Raw genomic sequence first — 19,559 nt, forward strand, 5'->3', positions numbered from 1 at the left:
TTAGGGGTTCCCATTCCCCTCTCCCTCATCCCGTACCCAGATCCCAAATCCCAGATTTAGGGGATCCCCAATCTCGGTTTTAGGAGATCCCAAATCCCAAATTTCGGGGTTCCTATTCCCCTTTCCCTCATCCCGGGCCGGCATTCCCAAATCCCAGCTTTGGAAGATCCCAAATCCAGAATTTAGGGGACCCCAAATCTCGGCTTTTGGGGGGGGATCCCCAACCCCAGCTTTAGGGGAATCCCAAAATCCGGGCGCGGCCGCTGGGAAAACAGCAGGGAGGGGGGATTTGGGATTTGTGGGAATTCTGGGGGGGAATTTCTGGGAATTTGGAGAATCTTTCTGTAATTTCAAGAAATTTAGGGGAATTTTTGGGGATTTGGGGGAGGGGGGCGGGGATTTGAGGGGGCTGAGACCGGGAATTCATGGCAGGGATGGGAGCGGGCTGGGATCATCCCAGCGGGATCTGGGGAAATTTGGGGTGGATTTGGGGGCATTTCTGCCGGATTTTGGGGAATCTGGGGGGAAATTTTGGGAAATCTTGGGGAATTTGGAGGGGCTGAGCCCCGGGAGGGGTTGGGATCATCCCGACGGATTTGGGGAGGATTTTGGGAGAATTTGGGGGGGATTTTGGGGGATTTGGGGGGGGGGGCTTGAGCCCTGGGAAGGGTTGGGATCGTCCCAATGGAATTTTGGGAGAATTTGGGGGATCTGGGGGGCTGAGCCCTGGGAAACGCTGGGATCATCCCAACGGGATTTGGGGGGAATTCTGGGGGGGGGCTGACCCCGAGGACGTGCCAAGAACATCCCCACGGGATTTTCGGGAAACTGGGGAGGATTCGGGGGAATTCCCTGCTTTTTCCTGTTTTTCTGGATTGCCCCCCATTTTCCCCAGTTTCTTCCTGGTTTTTTTTCCACTGTTTCCCCAGTTTTTCCCAGTTTCTCCCCGTTTCCCTCTGTTTTTCCCATTATTGCCAGTCTCCCTTCATTTTTCCTCCTTTTTCCAGTTTTTCTCAGTTTTTCCCTGTTTACCCCCTTTTCCCCCATTTTTTCCCTATTTCCCCCCCACTTTCCCAGTTTTTCTCTGTTCTCCCCATTTCCCTCACCTTTTCCTGGTTTTTCCCAGTTTTTTTCTGAGTTTTCCCCCAGTTTTTCCCTATTTTCCCCCTATTCTCCCATTTTTCTCCATTCTTCCAGGTTTTTTCTGGTTTTCCCTGTTTTTCTCTGTTGTTCCCATTTCCACCCCATTTTTCCAGGTTTTTCCCATTTTCACCAATTTTTTCCTGGTTTTTTTCCCTCCGTTTTTTTCCCAGTTTCTCCCAGTTTTCCCCCCATTTTTCCCATTATTTCCAGTTTCCCCCCATTTTTCCTCATTTTCCCGTTTTTCTCAGTTTTTCCCTGTTCTCCCCCCATTTTCCCCTATTTTCCCTCCCATTTTTCCAGTTTTTTCTGGTTTTTCCCAGTTTTTCTCTGTTCTTCCCATATCCCCCACTTTTTCCTGGTTTTTCCCAGTTTTTCCCTATTTTCCACTTTTTCTTCCCATTTTTCCAGGTTTTTCCTGGTTTTTCCCAGTTTTCCCCATATTTTTTCCCAATTTCCCCAAATCTGAAGAATTCCAGAGGCGGCCCCGGCCGATCCCAGCCTTTGTTCCTTTGTTGGCTCCGACATTCCTGGGAATTCCCCCCAAAGTCCGGGAGCGCTCCCGAGGTCCCCGAGGGGCCGGAGCCTGAGTTCCTGTTCCCGGGAATTTCCATTTTCCTGGGAATTTCCATTTTCCTGGGAATTCCGGAAGGATCCTCCCGGGGCCGGAGGGATCCTCACATGAAATCGTCGGAGTCGTTCCCGTCCTGCGGGGAGAGAGGGAATTTGGGAATTGGGAATGTGGGAATTTGGGATTTTTGGGAACTGGGAATGGGGGGATGGAGGAATAGGAATGGGGAATTTGGGAACGGGAATGTGGGATTGGGGAATTTGGGAATTGGGGAATTCAGAATGGGAGAATTGGGAATGTGGGAACTGGGAATTGGGAACTGCGAATTGGGAACTGGGAACTGGGAATTGGGAATGTGTGAACAGGATTGGGAGTTTGGGAATGTGGGAATTTGGGAATGAGAATTGGGAATGGGGGAATGTGGGATTTGGGAATGGGAATTGGGAATGGGGGAATTCCCATGGGGACATTTTGGGGTCTGGAGCTCTGGGAATTCTCATCATTCCCATTCTCACTATTCTCAATCCCACCATTCCCAATCCCATTCCCATTATTCCCAGTATTCCCAATCCCATTATTCCCATAATTCCCATTCTTCCCCTTATTCCTAATCCCATTATTCCTATAATTCCCATTCTTCCCATTATTCTGAATCCCATTATTCCCAATCCCATTATTTCCATCATTCCCATCCCCATTCCCAGTCCCATCTCCATGATTCCGATATTTCCCATTATTCCCACTCCCATCCCCATTATTCCTCCTATTCCCATCTCATTCCCAATCCCATCATTCCCAATCCTGTTATTCCCATCCCATTTCCAATCCCATTTCTCCAATCATTCTCATTATTCCCAATCCTAATCCCATTCCCATTATTCCCATCCCCATTATTCTCACTATTCCCAATCCCATTCCCACCCCATTCCCATTATTCCCAATCCCATTCTCATTATTCCAATTATTCCCAATCCCATTTCCCCCACTATTCCCATTCCCATTAATCCCATCATTCCCATTCTTCACAATCCCATTATTCCCATTTTTCCCATTCCCATTACCCCCAATCCCATTTATCCCATTCCTATGAATCGCCTAATTGCCATAATTCCCATTCCAATTATTCCCAATCCCATTTATCCCATTATTCCCATTATTCAAATCACATTCCCATTATTCCCAATCTCATTATTCCCATTCCCATTCCAATCCCATTCCAGTCCCATTCCCATCATTCCCATTATTCCCATCCCTCCCATTATTCCCATCCCATTCCCATCATTCCCACTATTCCAAATCTCATTATTCCCATTCCCATTCCCAGTCCCAATCCCATTCCCATTTATCTCATTATTCCCAATCCCATTAATCCCATCATTCCCAATCCCATTGCTACCATTCCCAGTATCCCCATCATTCCCATTCCTGTTCTTCCCATTAATCCCATTATTCCCAATCCCACTCCCATTACTCCAAATCCCATTATTCCCATTCCAATCCCATTCCCATCATTCCATTCCAATTATTCCCAATCCCACTTATTCCATTTTTTCCATCATTCCCATTCCCAACCCCATTCCCATTATTTCCATATTTCCCATTCTCCCCATTATTCCTGGTTTCCCTGCCCCTTTCCCGAGGAATTCCCGGAATTCCGGGGGCTCCCTGCTCACCTGGTTGGAGGACATGTTCTCGGCCTTCATCAGGGACGAGTAGCTCCTGCAGGGACAATTCCCACAATCATCCCGGAATTCCGAGGGAATTCCCACAGAAAAACGGAGAGTGCATCTCAGAATTCCCAAGGGTTTTCCCTCTGGAATTCCACCCCCTCATCGATTATCCCGCAATTCCTTTTTCCTGAGGTTCTTCTCCGGGACCTCCCAGCTGGAAATTCCTGGATTTGGGATCCCAATCCCAGATTTTTGAGCCTGGATCCTGGGAAATTCCCAATCCCTCATTTCCCAGCCTGGATCCCAGGAAATTCCCGGATTTCCTTCAATCCCAGATTTTGTGGAGCTCAGGGAAGCTCCCAAGGGAATCCTGGGAATCCCAAATCCCTTGTGCAATTCCAGAGAGAATTCCAGAGAGGATTCCAGAGGCAACTGGGGCACCTCTAAAGGGAATTCCAGAGAAAATTCCACAGCAATTCCAAAGGCAATTCCAAAGGCAATTCCAAAGGTAGTCCAGAGGCAATTCCAGAGGCATCTGAGGGAATTCCAGAGGGAATTCCAAAAGGAATTAGAGCAATTCCAAAGGGAATTCCATAGGAAACTGGGGCAGTTCCAGAGGTGATTCCAGAGGCAGTTCCGGGCTCTCTCCCCCAGCATTCCCAGTCCCCACTCCAGGACTGAAGCCGGGATTCTCCTTGGAAAACCCCCAGGAGCTCTGATCCCGGAATTCCCACCAAACGTTCCTGGCATTCCCACTAAACATTGGTATCAAACGTTCCCAGATTTCCCCAGAAATATTCTGGGAATTCCCACTAAACATTCCTGGCACTCCAACCAAACATTTCCAATATTTCCACCAAACATTCCCCCAGACATTCCTGGAATTCCTGATATTCCCAGAATTCTCACCCAACATTCCCAGGAAATATTTCAAATAAACCTTCCTGGAATTCCCACCAAACATTCCCACCATTCCCACCAAACATTCCTGGAATTCCCACCAGACATTTCCCACCAAATACTCTCAACATTCCCACCAGACATTCCTGGCGTTCCCAACAAACATACCCAGTAAACATTCCCAATGCTCCCAGCAAATATTCTGGGAATTCCCACCAAACGTTCCTGGAATTGCCACCAAACATTCCCAACGTTCTCACTCGACATTCCCACCAAACACTGCCAACATTCCCACCAGACATTCTCAACATTGTCACCAAACATTCCTGGAATTCTCGCCAAGCATTCCCAGATTTGCCAACAAATATTCTTGGAATTCCCACCAAACCTTCCCAGATTCCCACCAAAGATTCTCAACATTGTCACCAAACATTCCCAATATTCCCACCAGACATTCCTGGAATTATCACCAAACATTCCCACCAAACATTCCCACCAAGCATTCCTGGAATTCCCAATATTCTCAGAACTCCCACCAAACACTCCCTGCAAACATTCCCAACATTGCTGTGAAACATTCAGGGAATTTCCACGACACATTCCCCATATTCCCACCAAACATTCCTGGCATTCTTACCAAACATTCCCACCACATATTGCCGAAATTCCCACCAAACATTTCCAATAAATGTTCCCACCACTCCTGGTACTCCCAGAATTCCGGGAATTCCCACCTGAGCTCCTCCATCTCCTTTTCCCGGAGCTGTTCCTGCAGCTCTGTGCGGTGCCACCACCAAACATTCCCACCAAACATTCCCAGCACTCCCACCAAACATTCCCAACACTGTCACCAAACCTCCCCAACATTCCCACCAGACGTTCCTGGCATTCCCAACATTGCCACCAAACATTGCCACCAAACATTCCCAACGTTCCCACCAAACATTCCTAACATTCCCAGCGAACATTCCCAATGTTGCCACCAAACATTCCCACCAAACATTCCTGGAATTCCCACCAAACATGCCCACCGGACACTCCCAATAAACACTTCTACTGCACATTCCCAGCGTTGCCACCAAACATTCCCACCAGACATTCCCACCAAGCACTGCCAACATTCCCAACAAACGTTCCCAGCACTCCTGGCATTTCCAGAATTCCGGGAATTCTCACCTGAGCTCCTCCATCTCCTTTTTCCGGAGCTGTTCCTTGCGCTGCTGCTGCAGCTCCATGTGGCACCGCCACCAAACATTCCCAACATTCACACCAGACATTTCCGGAATTCCCAATAACCATTCCCAATATCTCCAGCATTCCCAGAATTCCCACCTGAGCTCCTCCATCTCCTTTTTCTGGCCCTGCTCCTCGCGCTGCTCCCGGCGCTGCTCCTGCAGCTCCATGCGGCGCCGTCACCAAACATTCCAAACAAACATTCCCAACATTCACACCAGACATTTCCAGAATTCCCAATAACCATTCCCAATATCTCCAGCATTCCCGGAATTCCCACCTGAGCTCCTCCATCTCCTTTTCCCGGCGCTGCTCCTGCAGCTCCATCGGGCGCCGTCACCAAACATTCCCAACAAACATTCCCACCAAACATTCCCAACATTCACACCAAACATTCAGGGAATTCCCACCAGACATTCCCACCACTCCTGGCACTCCCAGCATTCCCGGAATTCCCACCTGAGCTCCTCCATCTCCTTTTTCCGGCGCTGCTCCTCCCGCTGCTCCTGCAGCTCCATGTGCCACCGCCACCAAACATTCCCAACATTCCCAACACACATTCTGACCAAACACAGCTGTCAAACATTCCCAGAATTCCCAACAACCATTCCCAGTATTTCCAGCATTCCCAGAATTCCTGGAATTCCCACCTGAGCTCCTCCATCTCCTTTTTCCAGCGCTGCTCCTCGCGCTGCTCCCGCCGCTGCTCCTGCAGCTCCATCCGGCGCTGCATTCCCAATAAACATTCCCAACATTCTGACCAGACGTTCCCAACGTCCTCACCAGACATTCCCACCACTCCTGGCATTCCCAGAATTCCAGCATTCATTCCCACCTGAGCTCCTCCATCTCCTTTTTCTGGCGCTGCTCCTGCAGCTCCATGCGGCGCCGTCACCAAACATTCCCAACAAACATTCCCACCAAACATTCCCAACATTCACACCAGACATTTCCGGAATTCCCAATAACCATTCCCAATATCTCCAGCATTCCCGGAATTCCCACCTGAGCTCCTCCATCTCCTTTTTCCGGCGCTGCTCCTCGCGCTGCTCCTGGCGCTGCTCCTGCAGCTCCATCGGGCGCCGTCACCAAACATTCCCAACAAACATTCCCACCAAACATTCAGGGAATTCCCACCAGACATTCCCACCACTCCTGGCACTCCCAGCATTCCCGGAATTCCCACCTGAGCTCCTCCATCTCCTTTTTCCGGCGCTGCTCCTCGCGCTGCTCCCGCCGCTGCTCCTGCAGCTCCATGCGGCGCCGCCCCCGCTCCTCCCGGTCCCGGCATTCCCGCTCGGCCGCCAGGTCCGGGAAGCGCTCCACGCGCGTCCGCTCCAGCCGCCGCAGCTGCTCCGCCCCGCGCCGCTCCACCGTCACAGAACGCACCTGGAATCGGGGTTAGACTGGGCTTAAACTGGGATTGAACTGGGATTGAACTGGGCTTAAACCAGGGCTTAAACTGGGGTTAACCTGGGATTGAACCAGGATTGAACTGGGGTTAAATCAAGGATTGAACCGGGGTTAAACTGAGAATGAAACCAGGGATTAAACCCGGGTTTAATGGGAGTGCGCTGCTCCGCCCCGCGCTGCTCCACTGTCACCAAACGGACCTGGAATCGGGGTTAGACCAGGGTTAAACTGGGGCTTAAACTGGGATTGAACAGGGGTTAAACTGGGGATTGAACCGGAGTTAAACTGGGATTGAACCGGGGTCAAACTGGGAATGAAACCGGGGATTGAACCAGGGTGTGATGGGGGTGCGCTGCTCCGCCCAGCGACGCTCCACCGTCACCGAGCGCACCTGGAATCGGGGTTAGACCGGGGTTAGACCGGGGTTTAAACTGGGATTGAACTGGGACTGAACCGGGGTTACACTGGGATTGAACTGGGATTGAACCGGGGTTAAACTGGGATTGAACCAGGGGTTAACAGGACTTTGCTGCTCCGCCCCGCAGCGCTCCACCGTCACTGAATGCACCTGGGACAAGGGTTTAGCCTGGGCTTAGACCAGGCTTAAACTGGGATTAAACCGGGGTTAAACTGGGAATGAAACCAGGGATTAAGCAGGGACTAACAGGACTGCACTGCTCCGCCCTGCACAGCTCCGCTGTCACCGAGCGCACCTGGGATTGAACGGGGCTTAGACCGGGATTAAACCCGGGTCACACCGGGATTTAAACTGGGATTGAACTGGGGTCAAACTGGGGACTAAACTGGGGGTTAAACCCGGATTAACAGAAGTTAAACTGGGAACTGAGAGCGCGCTGCTCTGCTGCCTGCCGCTCCAGCGTCACCGAGCGCACCTGGGATTGAACCGGGGTTAAACCGGGATTAAATCAGGATTAAAGTGGGAATTGGGATTGCACTGCTCCACCATCATGGACCACACCTGGGAAACAGGAATTAAACCAAGAGTTAAACCGGGAATTGAACTGGGAATTAAAGCAGGAATTTAATGGGGAATTGGGGCTGTTCCCAACGGGAGATGCGTCCCGGTGCTGCTCTCTGCTGGCGATGGCGGGAATTGTGGGGAAACCGGGAATGTGGAATATTCCCAATGGGAAAAACGTCCCAGTCCTGGTTTGTGTTGGGAATTGTGGGGGAAATTGGGAATGCAGAATGTTCCTGGTGTTCCCATTCCTGGATTCCCGAGGTTCCCATTCCCAGATTCCAAATGATCATTCCCACATTCCCACTGTTTCCATTGTTCCCATTCCCACTGTTCCCATTCCCATGTTTCCATTTCCACATTCCTGTTGTTCCCATTCCCAGTTCCCGCTGCTCCCATTGTTTCCATTGCCAGATTCCCAATGACCATTCCCAAATTCCTGAGGTTCCTATTCCCAAATTGATTCCCGAGGTTCCCCATTCCCAATTCCCGCTGTTCCCATTCCCACATTCTCATTCTCATTCCCACTCCCACATTCCTTTGTTCCCAAATTCCCACATTTATTCCCATTCCCATGTCCCTCACCACAAGGAGGTGAGGGACATGGGAATGGGAATAAATTGGTGGAAGCTGATCTGTTCCCACTCCCATTCCCACTTCCAATTCCCACTGTTCCCATTCCACATTCCCAGATTTATTCCCATATCCATTCCTGTGTCTCTCATGTCCTTGTGCTGGTGGAAGCCAATCTGATCCCATTCCCAATCCCTGCTTTTCCCATTGCTCCCACTCCCATTCCCCCATTCTCACTGGTCCCATTCCCACGTTCTCAAATTCCCAGATTCATTCCGAAATTCCCAGATTTATCCCCAGATTTATTCCCATCTCTCACGTCCTTGTGCTGGTGGAAGCCTACGTGTTCCCATTCCCATTTGCACATTCCCAGATTTTTATTCCCATTCCCGCCCCTCACTCGCGTCCCTGTTGCAGTAGAAGCCGATCTGTTCCCATTCCCAAATTCCCAGATTTCCCGTGTCTGTCTCATGTCCTTGTGCCGGTGGAAGCTGATCTGATCCCATTCCCACATTCCCATTCCCAGATTCATTCCCAAACTCCCAGATTTATTCCCCTCTCTCACTCACATCCTTGCTGCAGTGGAAGCCAATCTGATCCCATTCCCATATTCCCAAATTATTCCCATTCCCCCACTCACATCCTTGCTGTGGTGGAACCCGATCTGTTCCCATTCCCAATCCCCAGATTTATTCCCAAATTCCCAGATTTATTCCCAGATTTATCCCATCACTCACATCCTTGCTGGGGTGGAAGCTGATCTGTTCCCACTCCCATATCCATTCCCAAATTCCCAGATTTATTCCCTCACTCATGTCCTTGCTGTGGTGGAAGCCGATCTCTTCCCATTCCCATTCCTATCCCCATTCCCATTTTCCCAATCCCGTCCCACATTCCCAGTTCCCATTCCCACATTCCCAGATTTATCCCCACATTTTCCATTCCCCTCTCTCACTCACGTCCTTGCTGCGGTGGAAGTCGATCTGTTCCCATTCCCAAATTCCCAGATTTACTCCCAAATTCCCACATTCCCAGATTTATTCCCACACTCCCATTCCCACATTCCTATCCCTTACATTCTTGCTGTGGTGGAAGCCGATCTGATCCCATTCCCAAATTCCCAGATTATTCCCACATTCCCAGATTATTCCCATATTATCCATCCCCCTCGCTCACGTCCTTGCTGCGGTGGAAGCCGATCTGTTCCCATTCCCATTCCCAAATTCCCAGATTATTCCCAGATTTATCCATTCCCTCACTCATGTCGTTGCTGCAGTGGAAGCTGATCTGTTCCCATTCCCAAATTTATTCCCAGATTATTCCCATTCCCTCACTCACGTCCTTGCTGCGGTGGAAGCTGATCTGATCCCATTCCCAAATTCCCATATTCATTCCCAGATTTATTCACATATTTATCCCATCCCACTCACGTCTTTGCTGCAGTGGAAGCTGATCTGATCCCATTCCCACATTCCCAGATTTATTCCCAAATTCCTAGATTTATTCCCAGATTATTCCCATCTCCCTCACGTCCTTGCTGCGGTGGAAGCTGATCTGATCCCATTCCCAAGTTCCCAATCCCAAATTCCCAGATTTATCCCATCTCACTCACGTCCTTGCTGTGGTGGAAGCCGATCTGACCCCATTCCCAAATTCCCAATCCCAAATTCCCGGATTTATCCCCTCACTCACGTCCTTGCTGCGGTGGAAGCCGACCTGATCCCATTCCCACATTCCCAGATTTATTCCCATTTTCCCATTCCCATTCCCGTCTCACTCACGTCCTTGCTGCGGTGGAAGCCGATCTGACCCCATTCCCAAATTCCCAATCCCAAATTCCCGGATTTATCCCATCTCACGTCCTTGCTGCGGTGGAAGCTGATCTGACCCCATTCCCAAATTCCCAAATTCCCAATCCCAAATTCCCAGATTTATCCCCTCACTCACGTCCTTGCTGCGGTGGAAGCCGATCTGATCCCATTCCCAAATTCCCGGATTTATCCCCTCACTCACGTCCTTGCTGCGGTGGAAGCTGATCTGATCCCATTCCCAAATTCCCAAATTCCCAAATTCCCGGATTTATCCCATCTCACTCACGTCCTTGCTGTGTTAGAAGCCGATCTGACCCCATTCCCAAATTCCCAATCCCAAATTCCCGGATTTATCCCATCTCACTCACGTCCTTGCTGCGGTGGAAGCCGATCTGACCCCATTCCCACATTCCCAATCCCAAATTCCCAGATTTACCCCCTCACTCACGTCCTTGCTGCGGTGGAAGCCGATCTGCCCCATTCCCAAATTCCCAAGTTCCCAAAATCCCAAATTCCCGGATTTATCCCATCTCACTCACGTCCTTGCTGCGGTGGAAGCCGATCTGCCCCACGTCCATGTCGGGCGTTTTGCGCAGGTTGCTCCAGGGCGTGTAAACCACGGTCACCGAGCTCAGCTTGCAGCCTGGAAACGGGGTGAAAACGGGCAAAAAAGGGCAAAAACAGGATAAAACAGTTAAAAGTGGGGCAAACCACCGTCACCGAGCTAAGCTTGCAGCCTGGAAACGAAACGGGGCGAAAAAGGGCAAAACCAGTAAAAAGATGGATAAAATCGGATAAACCACGGTCACCGAGCTCAGCTTGCAGCCTGTGGGAAATGGGGGAAAAACGGGAAAATGGGCAAAAATGGCATTAAATGGGATAAAATGGGGTAACCACCATCATCGAGCTCAGCTTGCAGCCTAAAAACGGGGCAAAAACGGGGGGAAATGGGAAAAAACAGGATAAAAATGGATAAAAATGAATAAACCATGGTTACTGAGCTCAGTTTGCAGCCTGCGGGAAACGGGGTGAAAATGGGGGAAAATGGGCAAAAATGGATAAAAACGGATAAACCACGGTCACTGAACTCAGCTTGCAGCCTGGAAACGGGGGGAAAACAGGGGAAAATGGGAAAAAAATGGATAAAATGGGGTAAAGCACTGTCTCTGAGCTCAGCTTGCAGCCTGAAAATGGGGCGAAAATGGGAAAAATTATCAAAAATGGGGTAAACCACGGTCACCGAGCTCAGCTTGCAGCCTGGAAATGGGGCAAAAATGGGAAAAATTATCAAAAATGGGGTAAACCACGGTCACCGAGCTCAGCTTGCAGCCTGGAAATGGGGCAAAAACAGGCAAAAATGGGATTAAAACAGCTAAAAACGGGATCAGCTTGCAGCTTGCAGGAAATGGGTGAAAAAAGGCAAAAATGGAAAAAAAAATGGGGAAAAACAACCAGAGAAAGTTCAGGTTTTCCTGGAGTTTTCCCAGGATTTCCTGGGATTTCCCAGGGTTTTGCCTGGATTTTCCGGGGTTATCCCAAGATTTTCTGGGGTTTTCTGGAATTTCCCAGTGGATTTCTCAGGATTTCCTGAGGTTTTTTCTGGGATTTCCCAATGTTTTTCCCAGGATTTCATGGGGGTTTTTTTTCCTGGGATTTCCCATTTTTCTCCCATTTTTCCCCATTTTTCCCCCGGGTACCTTGGATGCTGTTGGCCTTCACCAGGTGGGCGCAGTCGCTCAGCACCTCCTTGGGGATGTCGTCCATGGTCTGGCCCTGCAGGGAATTCCCAAATTCCAAAAATCCCAAATTTCCAAAAATCCCATTTTTACATCCCCTTTACCCCAGGTTTCCACAAAATATCCTAACTTTTCCCAAGGTTTCCCAAGAAATATCCCAATTTTCCCAAGAGTTTTCCTGATTTTCCCAAGGTTTTTCCCGAGGTTTCCCCTGGGACATCCTGGCTTTTTGTGTGGTTTTCCAGGGTATATCCAACTTTTCCCGAGATTTTTCCCATTTTTCCCAAGGTTTCACGAGGAATATCCCCGTTTTTCCAAAGGTTTTTCCCAAGTTTTCCTTGGGGGTAATCCCTCTTCTTGCAGGATTTTTCCCTGATTTTCCTGAGGTTTTTCCCAAGGTTTTTCCCGAGATTTTCCCTGAGTCTATTCTGTATTTTTCCTGAGTTTTTCCCACTGTTTTTCCCGTGGTTTCCTAGGGGACATCCAGGTTTTCCCGAGATTTTTCCCAAGTTTTTCCCGAGGTTTCCCCAATGTTTTCCCACGGCTTTTCCAAGGTTTATCCTGTGGTTTCCCAGAGGATATCCTGATTTTCCCAAGGTTTTTGCAAAGTTATCCCAAGGTTTTCCCGTTGTTTTTCACAAGGTTTCCCCGAGTTTTTCCTGAGATTTTTCCCAAGTTTTTCCTGAGGTTTCCCCGAGGTTTCCCCCAGGTTTTCCCAAGGTTCTCCCTGGAATTACCTGGTGCAGCCGCAGGTAGACGTGGGCTGAGGAGAGTTTATCCACATGGAACCTGCGGGAACAGCAGGAAAACTGATCCAGGAATTCCGGGAATTCTGGGAATTGCAACCCAGAGCCAGCCTGGGAATTCTGAGCCGGCAATTCTGGGAATTCCAGCCCGGAGCCAGCCCTGGGAATTCCCGATCCCAAATCCATGGGAATCCAGGATCATCCCCACAGGGAACGGGGCCTTGGGGGGAGAATTCCTGGGAATCCCGAGGAGAGGACGTGGGGGACTGGGGAAAATGGGAGAAAAGTTGGGAATGAAGTAGGATCCAGGGGAAAAACGGGATCAGGGGAACAAATGGAGTCAAGGGGGAAATGGGATCCAGGGGAAATCCAATGGGATCCAGGGGAGCAAATGGGATCAAGGGCAACAAACAGGATCCAGGGAAAAAGATGGGATCCAGGGAAACCAATGGGATTTGGGAAAACAAACAGGATCCGTAGAACATATGGGATCTGGGGAAATCCATTGGGATGCAGGGGAACAAATGGGACCCAAATGGGAAGAAATGGGATCCAGGGGAACAAATGGGATCAGGGAAACAAATGGGATTTGGGAAAACAAACAGGATCCAAACAGGATCAGGGGAAAATGGGATCCAGGGGAACAAACGGGATCAGGGAAACAAATGGGATTTGGGAAAACAAACAGGATCCAAACAGGATCAGGGGAAAATGGGATCCAGGGGAACAAACGGGATCCCAATGGGATCCATGGGAACAAACAGGATCCAGGGAAAAATGAGGTGCAAATGGGATTGGGGAAACAAACGGGATCCAGGGGGAAATGGGAACAGGGACAAACGGGATCCAAACAGGATCAGGGAAACAAACGGGATCCGGGGAACAGAGAGGATCAGGGGGAAATGGGATCCAGGGGAACAAATGGGATCCAGGGAAATCCAATGGGATGCAGGGGGACAAACAGGATCCAGGGAAAATGGGATCCAAATGGGATCAGGGAAACAAATGGGATTTGGGAAAATAAACAGGATGCAAACAGGATCAGGGGAAAATGGGATCCAGGGAAATCCAATGGGATCCAAACAGGACCAAGGAAACAAATGGGATCCAGGGGAACAACCGGGATCCAAATGGGATCCAGGGAACAAACGGGATCAGAGGAACAAAAAGGATCCAGGGGACAAATGGGATGAGGGAAAAATGGGATCCAGGGGAAAAACGGGATCAGGGAAAACAAATGGGATCCAGGGGAATCCAATGGGATCCAAATGGGATCAGGGAAGCAAATGGGATCCAGGGGAACAGCTGGGACCCAAATGGGATCCATGGGAAGAAATGGGAACACAAATGGGATCCAGGAAACAAACAGGATCTGGGGGGAATGTGGGGGAAATGGGATCCAAATGGGATCAGGGAAACAAACGGGATCCAGGGAAATCCAATGGGATCCAGATGGGATCAGAGGAACAAAGGGGATCCAGGTGGAAACGGGATCCAGGGGAACAAATGGGATCCAGGGGAATCCAATGGGATCCAAATGGGACCCAGGGGACAAAACGGGATCCAGGGGAACAAATGGGATTTGGGAAAACAAACAGGATCCAAATGGGATCAGGGAAGCAAATGGGATCCAGGGGAACAGCTGGGACCCAAATGGGATCCATGAGAAGAAATGGGAACACAAATGGGATCCAGGGAAACAAACAGGATCCGGGGGAAATGGGATCCAAATGGGATCAGGGAAAAATGGGATCCAGGGGCAATGGGATCCAGGGAAATCCAATGGGATCCAGATGGGATCAGAGGAACAAAGGGGATCCAGGGGGAAATGGGATCCACAGGAACAAACAGGATCCAAATGGGATCAGGGAAACAAATGGGATCCAGGGGACAAACGTGATCCAGGGAAACCCTGTGGGATCCAGGGAAAAAACAGAATCCAGGGAAAAATGGGATCCAAATGGCATCAGGGGAAAATGGGATCCAGGGGAACAAATGGGATCCAAATGGGATCAGGGAGAAACAGGATCCAGGGAAAAATGGGACCCAAACAGGACCAAGGAAACAAACAGGATCCAGGGGAATCCAATGGGATCCAGGGGAACAAGCGAGATCCAAAGGAACAAACAGGATCAGAGGAACAAAAAGGATCCAGGGGACAAATGGGATCAGGGAAACGAATGGGATCTAGGGGACAAACAGGATCCAGGGAAATCCAATGGGATCCAGGTGACAAGTGGGATCCAAATGGGATCAGAGGAACAAGGGGGATCAAGGGGGAAACAGGATCCAGGGGAAAAATGGGATCTGGGAAAACAAACAGGATCCAAATGGGATCAGGGAAGCAAATGGGACCCAGGGAACAAACAGGATCAAGGGGAAAATGAGATCCAGGGGGAAAAATGGGATCCGGGGAAATGGGATCCAAGGGAACAAATGGGATCAAGGGGAACAAAAAGGATTCAGGAAACAAAAGGAATCAAGGAAAAATGGGATCCAGGGGAATCCAGTGGGATCGGGGAAACAAACAGGACCCAAATGGGATCCAGAAAAACAATTGGGATCCATGGGAAGAAATGGGATCCAAGGGAATCCAGGATCCAGGGAAACAATTGGAATCTAATGGAACAAACAGGATCCATGGGAACAAACGGGATCCATGGGAATCCAGGACCCCTGATCCCCCCACCGCCAGCCCCTCTCCCCCCCAGATCCCCATTCCCGATTTCCGGGTGGAATTCCGGATCCCGGCGCTCACCAGACGTCCTCGGGCCACCCGTACTTGATCAGGTCCTCGTCTGCGGGAACGGGAACGGGGTCAGCCCCAAATCCGGGATTCCAACCCAAATCCCAGGATTCAAGTCCCAAATCCAGGACCCCTGCCCCAAATCCAGCCCTAAATTCCCAGATTCCAGCCCCAAATCCTGCCACAAATCCCAGAACTGTAACCCCAAATCCAGCCTGAAAATCCCACCCTAAATCCAGGAATTCCCACCCCAAGTCCCAGGACTCCCATCCCAAAATCCCAGAATTCAGATCCCAAATCCTGGGATTCCCACTCCAAATCCCAGGATTCCCACCCCAAAACCAGCCACAAAATTCCCCCCCCAAAAAATCCCTGAAATTCTGAAAATAGACCTCGAAATTCCCCCAAAAACTCCTGAAATAATTCCCCAAAACAATTCCTGAAATTCCCAAAATGATCCACAAAGTCCTCCAAAAAATCCCAAATTAATTCCTGCGATTCTCAAAATTTCCCCCCAAAAACTCAAAAACTTCCCAGAGAATTTCCAAAACTCAAAAAACAATCCCCAGAATTCCCAAAATTCCCAAAAATTCCCAGAATTCCCGGCGGGTCACTCACTCTCGTACTTGTCCTTGCCCATGTAGATGGTGTAGACGGCGGCAGCGGCTGCGGGAAAACCAGGAATGGATTCATGAAAACGGGGAATGGATCCATGGGAAATCCGGGGAAACCCCGGGAATGGATTAATGAAAAATGGGAATGGATCCATGGGGAACCCGGAAGGGATCAATGGAAAACGCCTGGGAATGGATCCATGGAAAACCCACAAATAGGTCAATAAAAACTGGAATGGATCCATGGAAAACTTGGGAAAAACCTGGGAGAAACCTGGGAATGGATCCGTGGAAAAGCCAGGAATGGATCCATAGAAAACACGGGAATGGATTAATGGAAAACCCGGCAGTGGATCAATGAAAACTATGGAATGGATCCATGGAAAACTCAGGAACTGATCTATGGAGAACCCCAGGAATGGATCCACAAAAAACCCAGAATGGATGTGTGGAAACCTGGGAATGGACCCATGGGAAATCCGGGATTGGATCCATGGAAAACCTGGGAATGGATCCATAGAAAACACGGGAATGGATTAATGGAAAACCCGGGAGTGGATCAATGAAAACTATGGAATGTATCCATGGAAAAATCAGGAACAGATCCATGGAGAACCCCAGGAATGGATCCATGAAAAACCCAGAATGGATGTGTGGAAACCTGGGAATGGACCCATGGGAAATCTGGGATTGGATCCATGGAAAACCTGGGAATGGATCCATGGAAAACCCAGGGAAAACCCAGGAATACATCCATGGAAAACCTGGGACTGGATCCATGGAGAACCCAGGAATGGATCCACGGAAACCTGGGGAAAAACTCCAGAATGGTTCCATGGAAAACCCGGGATGGATCCATGGGAAACTGGGATTGGATTGATGCAAAACCCGGAATGGATCCATGGAAACCTGGGAAAAAACCGGGAATGGATCCATGGAAAACTCAGGAATGGATTAATGGAAATCAGGAAAGGATCAATGGAAAACCCAGGTATGGATCAGTGGAAAACCAGGGAATGGATCCATGGGAACCCCCATGGAAAACCAGGAATGGATCCATGGAAAACCTGAAATGGATCCATGGAAACCTGGGAATGGATCCATGGAAAATCTTGGGATTGGATCAATGGAAATCGGGAATGGATCAATGGAAACCGAGGAATGGATCCAAGGAAAACCTGGGAATGGATCCAAGCAAAACCTGGGAATAACCTGGAAACGGATCTAAGCAAAACCTGGGAATGGATCCATGGAAAACCCCGGGAGTGGATTAATGGAAAATCTGGAGTGGATCCACCGAAAACCCAGGAATGGATCCATAGAAAACCTGGGAATGGATCAATGGAAAACTCAGGAATGGATCCAGGGAAAACTGGGAAAAAAACCTGGACTGGATCCATGGAAAACCGGCAACGGATCCATGGAAAACTCAGGAACAGATCCATGGAAACCTGGGAATGGATCCATGAAAAACCCAGGACTGAACCCATGGAAAACCCAGGAAAAACCCAGGAAAGGATCCATGGAAAACCCGGAATGGATCCATGGGAAACTCAGGAATGGATTAATGGGAAACCCGGGAAAAACCCGGGATTGGATCCATGGAAAACCCAGGAATGGATCAATGAAAACAATGGAATGGAACCATGAGAACCTGGGAACAGATCCATGGAAAACCTGGGACTGGATCTCTGGAAACTCGGGATTGGATCCTTAGAAACCCCCATGGAAAATGATCCAGGAACGGATCCATGGAAAACTCAGGAAAAAAAACCCCAAAATCCAGCAGAATTTCTGGATTCCTGGGAATTTTTTCCCCAGGTTTATGGGGAGCCCAAATTCCCTCCCTGGGCTTTTCCAGGGAAATCTGGGAATTCCTGTGGGGTTGGATGCCTGGGAATTCCGGCACATTCCGGCTGGAATTCTCCAAATTCCCAAATTCCTCCCAAAATTCCCAAATTCCACCCTGCTCCTGCCTTTTATTTTGGAATGGTTGCATCATAAAATTCCCAAAATCCCAAAAAATCCTCATGGGAAAATGGGAATTGAAAATAGTCCCGGATTGGGCTGGAAAATGGAGGAAAAATCCAGGAAAAATGAAGGAAAAGTCCTGGAAAATTGCAGGAAAATCCAGGAAAAGCCGGCCCCTGAAATTCGGCCCCAAATTGGGAATTCAAGGAGAATTCCCGGATTTTGTGGAGCCATTCCCGGTTTTCCCCGGGAATTCCCGGCGGGAACATCCCCGGGATTTGTTTTCCCGCGGGAATTCCGGAACTCGTGGGAAAATCCCGTGGGAAAACCTCGGGGAAAGGAGAAATCCCGGGAATTGCGGGGATTCCGGGGGGGATGCAGGAAAAGGGCGGGAATTGTGGAGCAGGGCGGGAATTGCAGCGGGAATTGGCGGGAAAAGGGGATTGGGGCGGGGATTCCCCGAGAATTCCCGGGAATTCCCTCTCTCACCGTTGGAGGTGAAGTAGAACACCATGGCTGCGGCGGCGCTGATCCCGCTGCTCCCGGCGCTCCCGCTTATCCCGGGTTTATCCCGGTTTTCCCGCTTTATCCCGTTTTTATCCCGGTTTTTCCCGGGCCCGTCCCGGGGCTCCGCCGCCTCCTCCGCAGGGAAGGCCCGGCAGGGAAGGGGCCGCGCGTAATGACGTCAGAGCTGCGTGCGGAGAATGCGCATGCGCAGAGCAGATATGGAGCGCTCGGTAACGGGAGCTGCGCGTGTGCGGGCGGCCATGACACTGTACGGAAATCTCACTGCGCATGCGTACACTGGCCGTGACGCTGTCCATAAACGTCACTGCGCGTACGCCGGACGGCCATGACACTGTACGGAAAATAGATCTGCGTGTGAGAGGGCGGCCATGATAGCGTACGGAAAATGGAACTGCGCGTGCGCAAAGCGGCCATGACACTGTACGGAAAATAGAACCGCCTCTGCGAGGGCGGCCATGACACCGTACGGAAAATCTCACTGCGCATGCGCAGATCAACCGTAGACGCGAATGGCAGCGAGCTGCGCATGCGCAGTGCCGTGGGGGATGTCTTGTTTTTTCCTTTTCTTTCCTTTTTTTTCTCGCCTTGGTTTTTTCCTCTCTTTCCTTCACTGCCTCCTCTTTTCCCCTTTCCTTTTCCTCTTCCCATTTCCCCTTTTCCTTTCTTTCTCTTTTCCTTTTTTCTTTCTCCTTCCCGCTATTTTCACCCCCTTCCCTTTCCCCTTTTTCCCTTTCCTTTCTCTCATCTCATTCCTTGTTTCCTTTCCTTTCTTCACCCCTTTCCTCTTCTCCCTCCTTTTCGCTCTCTTCCCCATTTTTTTTTCCTTTTTTTATCCCCGAAAATGGGGGGGGGATTCAACAATTTGAACCGAATGAACATCCCAGGCAAGGGATCGATCACCAACAGGGAACCAAACCCTTCCAGCTGG

The 19,559-nt window shown here is 49.9% G+C and overlaps 1 protein-coding gene across 2 annotated transcripts; it reads right to left on the reverse strand.

The window, feature by feature from the left end:
• Positions 1 to 1,630: 1,630 nt before the first annotated feature.
• On the reverse strand, positions 1,631 to 18,767 carry CCDC25 (coiled-coil domain containing 25). Of its 2 annotated transcripts, XM_059468234.1 has the most exons (9): positions 18,593 to 18,767; positions 16,137 to 16,184; positions 15,531 to 15,570; positions 12,764 to 12,815; positions 11,988 to 12,063; positions 10,830 to 10,933; positions 6,701 to 6,903; positions 3,385 to 3,430; positions 1,631 to 1,847 (listed from the first exon to the last, which is right to left on the reverse strand). In XM_059468234.1, the coding sequence occupies exons 1-9, from the start codon at positions 18,615 to 18,617 to the stop codon at positions 1,818 to 1,820; spliced, it is 624 nt and encodes a 207-aa protein (XP_059324217.1). In that variant the 5' UTR covers positions 18,618 to 18,767; the 3' UTR covers positions 1,631 to 1,817. The 2 variants fall into 2 exon arrangements, with proteins under 2 accessions (XP_059324217.1, XP_059324218.1); XM_059468235.1 differs by lacking the exons at positions 1,631 to 1,847; positions 3,385 to 3,430; positions 6,701 to 6,903; positions 10,830 to 10,933 and adding an exon at positions 11,490 to 11,620 and having other exon boundaries at positions 18,593 to 18,764.
• Positions 18,768 to 19,559: the final 792 nt, after the last annotated feature.

The sequence above is a fragment of the Ammospiza nelsoni genome, chromosome 3, assembly GCF_027579445.1.
Source record: "Ammospiza nelsoni isolate bAmmNel1 chromosome 3, bAmmNel1.pri, whole genome shotgun sequence".
Lineage (NCBI taxonomy): Eukaryota > Metazoa > Chordata > Aves > Passeriformes > Passerellidae > Ammospiza > Ammospiza nelsoni.